The sequence below is a fragment of the Macrosteles quadrilineatus genome, unplaced genomic scaffold (assembly GCF_028750875.1).
Source record: "Macrosteles quadrilineatus isolate MER2022 unplaced genomic scaffold, UCM_ALF_1.0 Scaffold_9__3_contigs__length_116548681, whole genome shotgun sequence".
In the NCBI taxonomy this organism is placed as follows: Eukaryota; Metazoa; Arthropoda; class Insecta; order Hemiptera; family Cicadellidae; genus Macrosteles; species Macrosteles quadrilineatus.
In genome coordinates, this window is record NW_026542602.1 from 72,184,790 (window position 1) to 72,198,716 (window position 13,927).

At 34.3% G+C, this 13,927-nt stretch overlaps 1 protein-coding gene across 2 annotated transcripts in view; it reads right to left on the reverse strand.

Moving 5' to 3' along the window:
* Positions 1 to 13,927, reverse strand: part of LOC129002144 (maternal protein tudor-like) — a 74,651-nt gene that overhangs the window by 42,328 nt on the left and 18,396 nt on the right. The window contains exons 6-9 of one of the 2 annotated variants that reach the window (XM_054429741.1): positions 7,023 to 7,117; positions 5,908 to 6,164; positions 2,750 to 2,819; positions 1,490 to 1,561 (exon numbers count right to left, since the gene is read on the reverse strand). In XM_054429741.1, the coding sequence (XP_054285716.1) occupies positions 1,490 to 1,561; positions 2,750 to 2,819; positions 5,908 to 6,164; positions 7,023 to 7,117 (494 nt within the window). The remainder of the gene's footprint in view (positions 1 to 1,489; positions 1,562 to 2,749; positions 2,820 to 5,907; positions 6,165 to 7,022; positions 7,118 to 13,927) is intronic. The other variant, XM_054429742.1, reaches the window with a different exon arrangement.

Here is a 13,927-nt window from a genome sequence, read left to right on the forward strand (position 1 = left end):
GTTTTGTTCTTGTTGTTGCTATGCGTCACCATCTTTATCTCTCTCTCTCTCTCTCTAGTCAGTCTGCTCCTGCTGTCTGCTTCTGCTTTGTTTTCCCATCAAACAGCTGTTTTGCAGGGCTGACGTTGCCATTTTTATCATTACACCATTATGGTGAATGTCGGCAAAATTATCATAAAATTGTTATAGCTTTTATTTCGTAAAAAAAGTTAATAGTTTGACTAATTTAAATCATGTTTCTGTAAACTCATTAGAAAATTATACTTATAGTTTGTTTACGCCAATACCACAGTTGTAAAAGTACAAAAATTATCGTCCATCTGGCAACACTGAGTTTAAAGTGGAACTGATCTTTTCTTTCTGCCATTTGCCTAGACCCAATGAGATTGCGTCATTCAGATGCATCGATGTTCCTTGCAGTAACTTATCGGTTTGTAAAACTAAACACCAACAATACCGATTAATTTGAAAAAATATTATGCTACAATAGGTTATTTTTATTTGTTGTATTTCTATATTTTGGTATAAAATATTTTGTTATTTCTATATTTTGGTATAAAATATTTTTATGGCAGTTCAAACTAAATCTGATACTGTACTTTATAATATCTTCAAGAATCGTCTGCCATTGTTAGGCCTACTAGTCACGAGACTCCCTTGTTGACTATCGACTATTGCAATTCGATAGATTCATTCAATGCTTTATTTCAACTTACTGTATCGTTATCGAGACGTATTGTTGACTGTTGTAAAGTGAAAGTCTGTTGTTAGTAGTAGTAGTCCTCTTGCTAGCTCTGCCGAATGACGATGGGTGTTTGTTGAACATTTGGTTTACGCTGGTCTAACCTATATGAGGTAAGATAGTTGTTTTTTGTAGGAATGGGGATTAAATAAGGCATCAACACAAAACAAAATATAATTTATTAAATATGGATGTAGAAAATCGTGAATTGGCACTATTTATAACTACTCGACTCGAAATTTTCGAGTAGTAATTACTACTCGACCCGAGTATTTGAAAAACTCGAGTAATTACTCGAAGGTCGAGTACTCGCCCACCCCTACAATTGGCAAAACAATGGTTTTAACAATGAACAATGCCATACCTTTGAGCTGGTTGATCTGCGTAAATTTACCCAAGTGGAGCAATGTTTTGCTTGTATAAACACATACTGTATTCTATTGGTTTTCTGTTAGTTAGGTTTGATAGAGTAGCATATGTTGAAGTGTTATCTGAGTTTTTTTTTAATGTGATTCAATTAAAGAACTAATTCTGTCCCTGCCATTGTGAAATTATGTTTTGCGATCTTTGGTTAATGAGGCACAGAAAGCGTTAATATTGATAGAACTATTAACCTAATTACTTTGTCCTCAAGTAATTTATATATTTTTTAACCACACTCCCTCACACAACTTAAGCAAAAAAAGAGAATAAAATAAAGTTGTGCGCTACAGACACAGAACAACGACCATGCCACAACTAAGTTACCGGGGTTGTTTGTTTGGTGCTTGATGCCAATCCCTCCATTCATGTGTTTGTCCTTTCCAACTTTTATTGTACCTAACAGTAACAAAATGTTATAATATAAACCACTACTGTTATGGAAACATTGTGCTCACCTTAGGATTTTTCACACTCCTTTGCATTATTCTTTACACAAGAGGGGGGAATAACAAGAGGAAAATGTATTAATAGTCAATTTAAGAGTAAAACAATTTTAAGACAACTTAATTTTATTCCATAGGTACCTACGTAGACTAACCAACACAAGTAGACTTCTCAGCCCAATGTTAAATTTGAAGCTCATTTTTAGTGTCTGGTTCATGTTGGTGACACTTGGCGCTATCGTTGACAAAATCTTGTTTCTATTATTTTAGGGTTAATTTCGTGATTTGTGCTTTACTGTTTGGTTAAACAAGGTTTTAAATTTAACTGAAATATCAAGAATTATATTGTAACGATCCTAATGACACCATACGGAACTAACAATAACAGCTGCTCAATAATAATGACAAATCTACTAAAGGAATATGTTTTATCCATGGTAACTACGTATTCTCATATATTTATTGCCAATATCAATATATTACAAACAAAAATATATATTCATTATACTGTATTAATACAATATAAGGCCTTTTCCATGGTTCCTACAATTATATCTTTAGTGAATTCCCTGACCGTTTTCTGTAAATTTCCCTGACCTTGGCATATCTTGGGTACTGTGAGTTTTCTTAATATTTAGATACAAGTACTTATTGTGAATAGAATGAACAACTTTTTATTACGGCCTTCCCATCCCCATAGCCACCTTTACTCCTTCGTTTAACAAATTTCTTATGAAAAGGCTATTACCATAGACCTTATAGGATCTGGACGGATTTACTTTAACAAAAGAATCCATCATAAGCTGTAAACGGGAATTAGTTAATTGTAACAGTAGTAGTTTATCATTCTAATTTCATTACCCTTCAATAGTTAATTTTAGAGATTTAATAAATTTAGTTATTTGTTCTAGTATTGTGTTGCTTAGGCCTATTCGCAGACCTTACTGGTTAACAAGTCGGCTATAGATTAGGCTGAAACGTCAACACTTTTTTTATGACTTTTAGACAGCATTCCAGTATAGATAAGGCTCAAAACTACTCATACAACACAATTTTAACATGAGTCTGTACCATATATTACCATGATACCATATATACCATGACTGTACCACATATTATTTTTAAGGACAATTTGAAATACCTTTGTCCGTGTGATTCTGACTGTCCCCAGCTGTTATTCTGTGTAGTAGCAGCTGACGTATCTTCCCAGCCTGAAAAAATAAATTGCAATATTTAAAAACTAGTTTATACAGCACTCTGCATTTTAAGGTAATTTATGTGATCACAGCAGGGACTTTAAAGCATAACATGTTTAAACTATGTATCACTTATCACATTTGCTACCCTCACCAATGACCACTTCTGTTACAATCCTATTAAGCTACCGGTATACTGGCAACACCCCCAGTACTGTACTACTACTACTGTACTGTACTGTACTGTACTGTACTAATACTGTATAACAACATCCCCACTTTCAAGCAGTACATTGCCACAATGTGGCTTTAGTACTTGTTGTGCTGGTAGCGATATTTAATGATTTGGTATCAGTTCGGCTTTTGTTTTTTTACGGGTAGGCTCCCGATTACTAAGATTCACTATAAAATGCCTGTATTGAAAATTTGTGACCACTGTGACAACAAAATAAAGATTAAATCCCAATTTTCCTGTTTTCCCAACTAGGCCTACTAAACATCCCGTATTCAACATAATAATGGTTATAAAGAAAGTGGGTCAGCAGCATTAACACTTAAATGTGTTGTTTGAAAATGAAAGAACGGCTAAAGGGGCAGACTCCTAACAAAGATTACCATGTTACTTGTTATTTTATGTGTAACTCCGTTAGATCACAAGCAGTCACTCCATTAAAATTACACCGAAATGGGGAAACAATAGACCTTAATTTCCCTTGGTAGAGGTTTTACTACAGTAGACTCCCTCTTATCCGGACACTTTTCAACTGGACTACACTTGGCGGAAATGACATCTCTTTAACCGGACAGTTTTTATCAGCACATTGGTTTAACCGGACTAGATTGGCAGGAAGTAGGCAGTACTGTAACAACTGTTCTCGTGGGAAAGATTTGAGACCAGTGATAACGTGTCTAAATACAATGCTCTCCTAAATTCAAGTCGAACATCACAGTAAACGGTCCGTTTTAACGAGTTTTTGGGGACGTCGATTTAACCGGAAAAAACACCTTGGTCCCAAGGAGTCCGGATAAGAGGGAGTCTACTGTATTGGGATTGCAGAATGCGTCTGTGAAGTTTTCCCAATCTGAAAGTTCACGTTTTTGTCGCTATCGCGAAGGGTGATAATGATTTTTCATGAACACAGGAGACAATTTTATTATGATGTGTATAGTAGAAAATGTTCTTTTCATGACTGTGGGAGTTGATGATTATGGCTGAAGGACCGTGAAATATGTTTCACATTTTGCTACCAAATTACAGAAGACTATACAGGGTGACAAAAGTTTTTTGGTGTAATTACAAAGTAAATGAAGTGTGATGATGCATATAAAATGTTCCAAGTCTAAAAATTTGCTTTCCAAAAAATTATTTTATGTTTTTAAAAAATAACCATGCTTTTAAACTTAATACAGTGATTTCTCAATTACCTGTAAATGGATTTCAGTAGATAATGTCATTTTCGTGTTCTACATAAAATTTTGAATAAGAATAATAGAAAATGACGGAGGATCAGTTGTAAAAACTCCATTGTAAATAGATTCAAAGATAAAAATTAAGATGTTTGATAAAAATTTTAAAAACAATGGTCTATTGCATTTTTTACACCCTGTATACAAGAAAGTGTCGGAATATGTTAAAAAACTGCACCATTTTATAAGCTTTCCAACCATATGCTACACTATTGAGGTTTAGATATTTCTTTGTTTGTTTTAGTGGTTTGAATACCAGAAAACAGGGAACTTGTTTACTGTTTTTACTGTTCAAGCTGAAACAAAAATACAATTTTTGCTTAATTCATGCCGACTTTCAATGTTTTAAATGTTAAAGACACCATGCTTTATAGTCTTCAAACCACTAAAGCGTACATAAGCAGACATAAAGCTCAATGGTGTAGCATATGGTTGGAAAGCTTATAAAATGGTGCAGTTTTTAACATATTCCGACACTTTCTTGTATACAGGGTGTGAACAAATGCAATAGACCAATGTTTTTAAATTTTTATCAAACATCTTAATTTTTATCTTTGAATCTATTTACAATGGAGTTTTTACAACTGATCCCTGTCATTTTCCATTATTCTTATTCAAAATTTTATGTAGAACACGAAAATGACCTTATCTTCTCAAATCCATTTACAGGTAATTGCTAAATAGGTGTATTAAGTTTAAAAACATAGTTATTTTTTAAAAACATAAAACAATTCTTTGGGAAGCTAATTTTTTGACTTGGAACCTTTTATATGCATCATCACACTGCATTTACTTTGTACTTACACAAAAAATTTTTTGTCACACTGACTACCAATCACCCTGTATAATTATGTTTCTGTGAACGCGACAATTAGGTCTATGATTTCTGCAAGACCGCAGAAGTTGTGCATGAATTTGCGATGAATGGGAAAAAAGGTGTATTCGTAATCGCATGATGTTTTCATGTTAAGCGTGAGGGTGTTTAAATTTTTCTGCGATCACAGCCTTTGCCTTATATAACAATGATTCTTATTACTGTGGTTTTCAGATTTAAAAAAATTATTTTCTCTGTAAGCGCTTTGGATAGTTGGAGTTAAGATAATTTGAGTTCTACTGTATTACAGAGAAATACCTTATCATATTAATTATATAGATAAGATAGTTAGGTTGCCCCATATCAAATGTAAACAGGAAAAGGAGAAGTTGTTAGTGTTTCTAAATAAGAATTTTTAGCCAATACCGACTTTTCCACAACATATAATATATTACAGGAACAAATTACAATCAAAAACATGTAAAATTCTCTCTCTTTGTAAGTAGAGAAAAATTTTATTTAATTGATAAAAAAAACCACAAAGCAGAAAACAAACTTAACAAACCAGAACCGATAAAAATCAGCAACCAACTCATTACTGAATAAGTTTACGTATGTCTTGTTATGTTCAGGAACTTTCTAACCTGAGGACCGGATCAGTATCTAGATCGGTAAACTCGGTGAAAACTTTGTTTTTATTTTAATCATGATAGAAAATGTTATCAATAATCCCTTGAATAAATTAATATAGCTAATAAAAGAGCTTTTCAAAATACAAAATTATTTTCCACTCCCCACATGGATAAACTTGAGCTCACTCACCGCCGTCAGCATGATTGTTTTGTGCTGTATGCGTAGGCTTGGCTGGCGCTGGAGCCTGGTAGCTGTTTTGGACGGGGGCCGGGGCTTGGTTCATTTCCAACTCATTATTTATGTCCGTTCCCTCTGTATTTATCAGCCTCACAATCAGCTTGCTCAGTTGTCCTGGCATTTCTACAGTATCCTGCACGTGCATCATCACCTGCTGTTCAAGAATCAGCTCCTCCAATCGGTTTGATATCTCTTCAGCTACGTTGTATCTGGAAAATTTTGTTTATAAATGATTGAGTTGTCTGAGTGGAAAATACTCAATCACCTATAACCACTACATGACATGGTCATCTTGTCTTGAGGATCTCCCTAAGCGCTGTTAACTGAGCAGTCAGTGTTTTTACATGGTTTGCACTGTATGATATATGGTACTTATTTTATATTTTAAGTTACTTTGACGATTGCAATGCATGTTTATTTCCATTTTAAAAGCAATAATGACATTTCATTTGGGCAGATAAAGAATAAGTTGTAAAACATTACATTATGTGAATTATAATGTATTAATAAAGGTCTATTAAAATGTGTATATAACAATAAATGATTTCTAATTTAACTAATTAAGTTAAATATAATATTTTATTCAATCTGAGCAAAGCTGGGTATCCCGATAGTTTTTGTATAAAAAATAAGCATAATTTACATTAATATTTTTACAGGATTGGATTTCAAAGCAATTAACACATACCTTTAGTCTGCTTTAGCTTACGTTAAGACTATTAAAGACTCAGCCGTCCTATTTAACCGAACTGGCTATCGTACACTATTATTTTGTAGGCCTATTAATATGAGTCGTAAGAAAATGGATATTGAGTAGGCCAACCGGAAGTTAAGTTTGTTTTGACATTAAAAACACTATTGAAATTACAAGTGCTGACATTATTTGACTTACAACACTCTCTACAAAAATTAACTCTGGCATGTGGTTTGGGGAGGTGGGTCATCCATCTACAAGTAAAATCTATACATAATAAAAACTGTCACTGTAGTGGAAATTTCTTCCCGTAAAAAGCTTTAGATATTTTAATGCATGTTATTGTAGGGGTACAGACTAAACAGAGTCTTACCTGTTCTCATATCCAATTAGGGAACATAAAATCGCTTGTGCCTTCAAAGACTTCACTAATTCTGGACTAATCTGTCTCAGGTTTGTTATTTCAATCTGTAAGGAGAAATGCACAATTAACTAACAATTTGTAAAACTTAACACTCAAGAATCAATTTTTTACAATATAATTTAAGATTCAGTTCAAAGAGTTCCAAAATATGTGTTATTAACTTGTTTTCAATAAGCTTGTTTGCAGGTTATTTTCACATTTAACATTTAACCCTTCCCGGACAGGTGCCAACTTTTATGGCTTATGACAGGCAAAAATTATACAAATAAAAATAGTTAATTTTTATTATTTGAATTTTTTATACCTGTATACTGTACCTAGCCTACATAAAATAAACACAATGGAACATCTCATACTATCTACTTTTTTACTTGTTTATATGCACAAAATAAATGGTGCGGCAAAGCAGGAAAACTGCGGTTATATCTGTCGCCCGTCTATGAAAATATGGCCGTGACAAGGATAGGCAATAAAGAACAGAAATGTTATCAATATTTCATGCTGCTAGACAGACAACAACTGTAGCTTTTAGCGCCAACAAAGTCAACGTTGTGCTGCGCACCCAGCATTGGTGGAGGAGGAGCGCGGGAGAGGGCGGCCGGGGGCTGGCGTGTCGCTTTTCAAGGTCGCAGGGGTTGCGGAGAGCGTGGGGAAGTAGCGCATTGGTAGCCCGAGATATTTGAGTACTGAAAAAACACAAGCCAGACCGTCTGAAAATAAGGCGGGTATATCCGTATCCCGTCCGAAACATAACAACCCATATGCGGATATAACCGCCACCCGTCCTTTATCGCCAAAGACATCAAAGGTGGATATATCCTTCACCCGTCCGCGAAGGGTTAATGTTTTGTTTCTCTACCTATGATATAAGGAAAAAGTAGGGGTGTGCGAATAGTGATTTTCAACCTCAAGCCGAGCCGAGCCGAGCTTTTTAAAAAATTTTCGAGCTCGAGCTTTTTCGAGCCGAGCTTTTCCTAGCGTCACCTTATCTAAGTTATTAAACTTTTTTTCTTAAAAAAGTGCATAATAATAATAATGTTCTGTCAATTTTTAAATAAACACAATGTTATTTTAATATGTTTAAAAACGTTGAGAATTGTCAAGACATCAAATAGTAGATAATCACGATAAGAACTGAACTGAACTAAATTAAGATGCAAGAAATAAAAGGATATCGATTGAAGGCCTGACGAGATATGCAGTGCAGACTGAGACAATCAGATTGTCTTTCATAACAGTAACGTTCTGTTATTTAATGGCAAATAAATATTCTTGATTCTTGAACAGAACAGCATCGCGACATTGAATGACGACAAAACAACTAGCAACTCGATTACATAATGTATATTGTAACTACTATGAATATTTAATTCTATTTTGTATAAATAAATACAAAATAAATTTTAAAACACGTGATTATTCTTTTTGTTTTCCATGCACAAAATATTTTTGTTTTATGAATCGTATTAATCAAAAAAAGAACATGGTTGGTTTGGATCCAAAAAGGTGGAGAGACAAGTAAAAAGTAAACTTATATATTAAAAAAGATATAATTGACATAGAGGAAATAGACCAAAACACTAAAATTAATAGAATAACACACAAAGTAAACAAGAAATGAAATAAAGTACACGATGATTTAATACTGTCACTCAATTTTGTTATCTAGAAGGGTCAGGGAACTAATCAATAAATAGCCAAAACCAGTTTCCTCCTCTTCACACAGTCTCACCGCCCCCCTCCCCCCCTAAGCCGGGAGGCCCAACACTGTACTTTGTCCTTGAAACACCCTTGCATCTAAAACAATAAACCCTTACACCCGTGTTGCTGTTTTGACAACAGGTTTATGAATGCGATCACTATTTTTAATTTTCCAGAATTAACTATTTCTATTAATTAACGACTTTATAACTGTGTAAAAGGTGTGTATCCCTGAATTTATAAATTGCATTCTACACTTATTCACTGCCAAACATTATTCAGTAGAACCTTGATGAACTGAGAATTACACTAGCCTACATAACTTCATTACCCCAAGTATAATACCAAGATAATTTTTATAATTCTATTTGAATCGTATAATCTTAGTTTGTTAAAAATGGATTGTATGTTTAACAATAATTGCAGTCCATTATTGTTAAGCAGTATGGTCCCAAATTATTGTTTTTGATTTTGAAACATCACAGTTCATTTGACAAAATTATAGTTGAAGCAGCCAAATGTCAAGTCGCTTGTGCAATAGTTTGTTTACAAGCTTTCTCCAGACCACGGGGGAGGGGAGGGTCTGATAAGCCGTCTATTGTTCACCCCCAAGAAGGTCCGACCCTCATTAGTGCCGCTCGGCTGCACTCAGTGGGGAACCCAATACCACAAATCAATCTTTTAAATTAATACAAATATTTGGTAATAATTGTTTTATTAATATTCACCTTGAAATTTCAATAAATTTGGTGTAAAATTTGACAAAAATCTGCCATTTTGACCGATTATTAATACAGTACCAAATACCAATAAAGTAGTACATTCATTGGTAATTAAATAATAGGTAAAAATTAACCGATTTTCGTCAAGTTTTACCCCCCTGCTGTGCGTTATGTCACAAAAGCTGATAACGACATGGGTGATTAGTAACCATGGCAACTTGTTGAATGCGTGATGAAGGGAAACCCAAGAAATAGAAGAACAAAGAGAAAGAATAACGTTTTATCTTTATACCTTTTTTACAATTTCCGTTATTGTTATCTGTATGTAAGATTTTATGATTTTGTTTTATAGATTTATAAAATAATTCTTTTTAACTACGGGAATATCAATTTATAATTTATCAACGTGCTTCTCTTCCGAAACAGCAATACCGGATGCATAATAAAGGTCGATGACCTAAAATATCACGATTGTGCAATATTGTATTTTGATGTTGAAATTAAAATCACGACAAAAGTTTGTATATATCCATGGTCCCTATAGTTTAATCATTTAATATGTACACAATCAATGCTAAATAATCGTGGTTAGTTCTAACTTTATTTTTTATTATTCTAAGTTTCTACACAGTAAGACAATCCAAAGTCAACCCGGGCAATGAATACCTAAAACACAACGTATCTTGTCCTGTGATTGGAATACCACTCGCCGGCCAGTCCTTTAGGTTTAGGGAAGTAGTGCAAGTCTATATATAGCTTCAAGGTCTTACCCACCCCTTCCCCCTCCGGTCCTACTTGACTCACTATACCCGCGCTCCTTTCAAAGTCATTGCCCAACCCCTCCCACCCTTCTATTGTGTTGCCTTTCTATTGTTTCTATTCTGACTTTTTTTTGGGAAACATTAAATCTATTGTTTACATAACTTCACAGTAGTAGGCTAGATTTTTCTACTTTGAATTTGAAACAGTACTGTAAAAAAACTATTACGCAGCGCCCCTAGTATCAGGAGGGAGACAAGCACGAGTTGACTTTCATTTGACCATGGTAGTTCTTTTCTGCTTTATGTCTGTTCGTTCCAGACGAATCTAATCGTAAAGCAAAACAGCCGATAACGACTAAACTAGTTATCAGTATTGCATCATACAAGGCTTCTTTGCCGTTTGCTGTTAGGTCGTTGGAAACGTATTGCTGTAATTTTGTCCTGGGAAACTAATGGTGGCTATGGAGATTTAGTTTTTTGTCCAAAACGTCAAAATATATTGTCTATCCGAAAAGCCGGATATATAACGGATAGTGTCGGATATCGAATTTGGGCCCGGTTACCCGATTTTTCAGATATCCGCACGCCCCTACTTTTAAACAAAATAAAATAGGTACAAAATTGAGTGACCAGTCAAACTTTATAAACAAACATTTTATTCTATAAAATATAGATGGTAAATAGGGGTTGGTTTAAAGGGAATAAAATACAAAACAGATTAATTAATTATTTTGATAAACATTAGAAAGGTTATGGGTTTGATTGAACTAAAATAACCGCAGGGAATCTTATAAGTAGAAAAGTCGTCAACCACAATCTGTTTAATCAGTACACTGTTAGAGAGAGAGAGAGAGAGAGAAAGAGAGATAGCAGATAGGGGCGTTTGATAAGGAATCTGAAAAAGTAAACAAACAAGGAACAACGGCATGACGATACTCGTTTACAGCCTTATTGTGTCGCCCACTACATTTAATCTAGAGGTTAAAATACCTTTAATCCGTCAAAGTGATCAGACATCACCGATGAGCGGCGACCGGTTTCAGCCCAGCTGTGGGGCCATCTTCAGGCGATGAAGGAACATAAATATCACTCCGAAGAGGTCGTCATACAGTCCATAAATACGTCACGAGAAACAACACATAGATACATTATTTACAAACACACGTGTGGCCACAAATTAACTGCGCGGCGGACGGTACGCGTACATTAAGTTGCTAGTCCAGACTGTCGTCACTGCCGTCTTGTCCATCTGCCATCCCCCTCCCCCTCCTCCAGTTCTTATCAGGTCCTTTGCGTGTTGTTACTATTCTTTCAATGCCGACTGCTGTCTCATATAAAAAATTACTTTCAAAAGAGGCTTTTTCGTTTAAAATGTGTTGGGGATTTTCCTTGCCAGCTTTGTAGATTTCGTACTCTTCTATTACATTTAAATGTCTGCCTTTGGTTTTGTGGATTTGTAGAATTTTTAAATTATTGTCTATTGAAGTGTATGAATGATTGTTTGTAATTAGATGCTCAGCAAATGCGGAGTTTTGTTTCTGTGTGGACTTCTTTGGCAGGTGTTCTTTGAAACGTGCTTTGAAAGATCGCGCAGTTTGACCTATATAAAAACTGGGGCAAGTGTCACAATTAATTTTGTAAACACCTGTTAGTTCATTTTTATCAGATGAGGATTTTCTTTTTTCTTTTAGGAGGGATGACAATTTGTTTGAGGTTCTAAAAGATAATTTGACATTGTTTTTCGACAGCTCATTTTTTAGAGTGTTGTTTAGACTAATGCCATATTCTGTTGAAGTAAAAACTATTTTTTCAGAATTCATGGTTGAAGTTTTATTTTTGTTTTTATGTTTATGTATTAGTTTATCGACCATATCACTTCTATAGCCGTTAGAGACTGCGATGAACTTGATGGTATTTATTTCTTCATTGTAGTCGTTATCGTTCATAGGGATAGATAGCAATCGGCTGACGAAACTGTGGTATGCTGCCATTTTATGACTTTGAGGATGATGTGAGTTGATGTGAATTGTCTGGGATGATGTGGTCGGTTTCCTGTATATTTTAAATTGAAATTTATTTGTTGATCTGGATATTGTGAGGTCCAAAAAGTTTAATGACTTGTTGTTTTCTTCTTCCAACGTGAATTTTAGTTTGTTATGTAAGCTGTTAAGGAATGAGCCAAGCATTTTTAGTTGTCTTTTTGTCCCATTAAACAGGACAATCGTGTCATCAACATAGCGGTAATAAAACACAATTTTGTTCTTGAGTCTGTTATTATCTGACCATAGATATTTATTCTCAACATGGTTTAGGAAAATCTCAGCAAGGATACTAGATAAGGGCGAACCCATGGCTAGTCCGTCATTTTGTGAAAATATGTCGTCTTCAAATTTAAAATAGTTCTGTTTGAGTACAGTTCTGGTGAGGTTAATTAGTTCGTCAATCATAGCAATGTTGAGAGAAGAGTTATTACATAGGTTTTCTTTCAATATTTTCAAAGTTTCATCAATCGGGATGTTTGTGTATAAATTGACCACATCAAAGGAAGCCAGCAAGTAGTTATCTTTCAACTGTATATTGGCAATTTTATTAACTAAGTCGGAGCTATTTTTTAGACTATTGTTATTGTGGAATTTATATTCTCTTCTTATAATCGTATCAAGTTTTTTGGCAATTTTGTAACCTGGGGATGGGATAAAGTTAACGAGCGGACGTATGGGCATATCATTTTTGTGAATTTTCGGTAATCCTCTTAAGATTGGGGGTTGAGGGTTTGTTACTTTAAGACATTTCATTTCTGTAGCTGATAATAGATTTTTACTGGAGCTTATTTGCTTATTTATGTCCTTTGAGAATTTTATAGTAGGGTCGCTATTAAGTTTATTAATGCCATTTGCTTCAAAAAAGTCGTAAACTTTCTTTACATAATCGGACTTTGTGAGAATGACTATTGCACTGCCCTTATCAGCTTTACAGATAATGGCTTCGTTTTCTGTGAGCTTATCTCTAATACGTGCAGCTACACGTCTGAGTGAACTGTGTGTGGTAGTGAGCTTACGTTTGATGTTATCGTTGTTGGTTACATGTTTTGCTTTATTGGATACAACAACTCTGACTGACATTCTGGCATTATCGTCTTTCATGGTTCTGATGGCTGCTTCTGAATTTAAAAGCTCAGAAACTAAGGAATTCTTGGTGCCACGTGCGAAATTGAAATTGAGACCTTTATTTAATAAACTGATTTCCTCATCGTCAAATTCAATTTGAGTTTTATTGACTACTGAAGGGTGAAATTTATGGTTGCATTTTATAATATCCTTCTTTATCTGGACATTCACAAGATTGTTTAGTTTCTTTGTTTGTGTCCTCTTTTTCATTTGGATTTTCTTGTTGACTTGAAACTCAATCTGATCAATAATATTGGTTTGCTGACTAGGGTGTAATTTATTGAGTAATTCTAAGTGTGTTTTCAAAAGAAGTTTATTCAACATGTTCTTTTTTGCATACAAAGTTCTTATTTCAAATTTTATCCAATATTTTTCGGCCATTTCTTTAGCTCGTCTTGCAGCAAATGTTTTAGTGCTAGTTTTAATTGATACGTATTTTGGAATGACACCATACTCTAGACATTTTTTATTAAATTTAATGTTCTCGTTGGTTTTCAAGACTT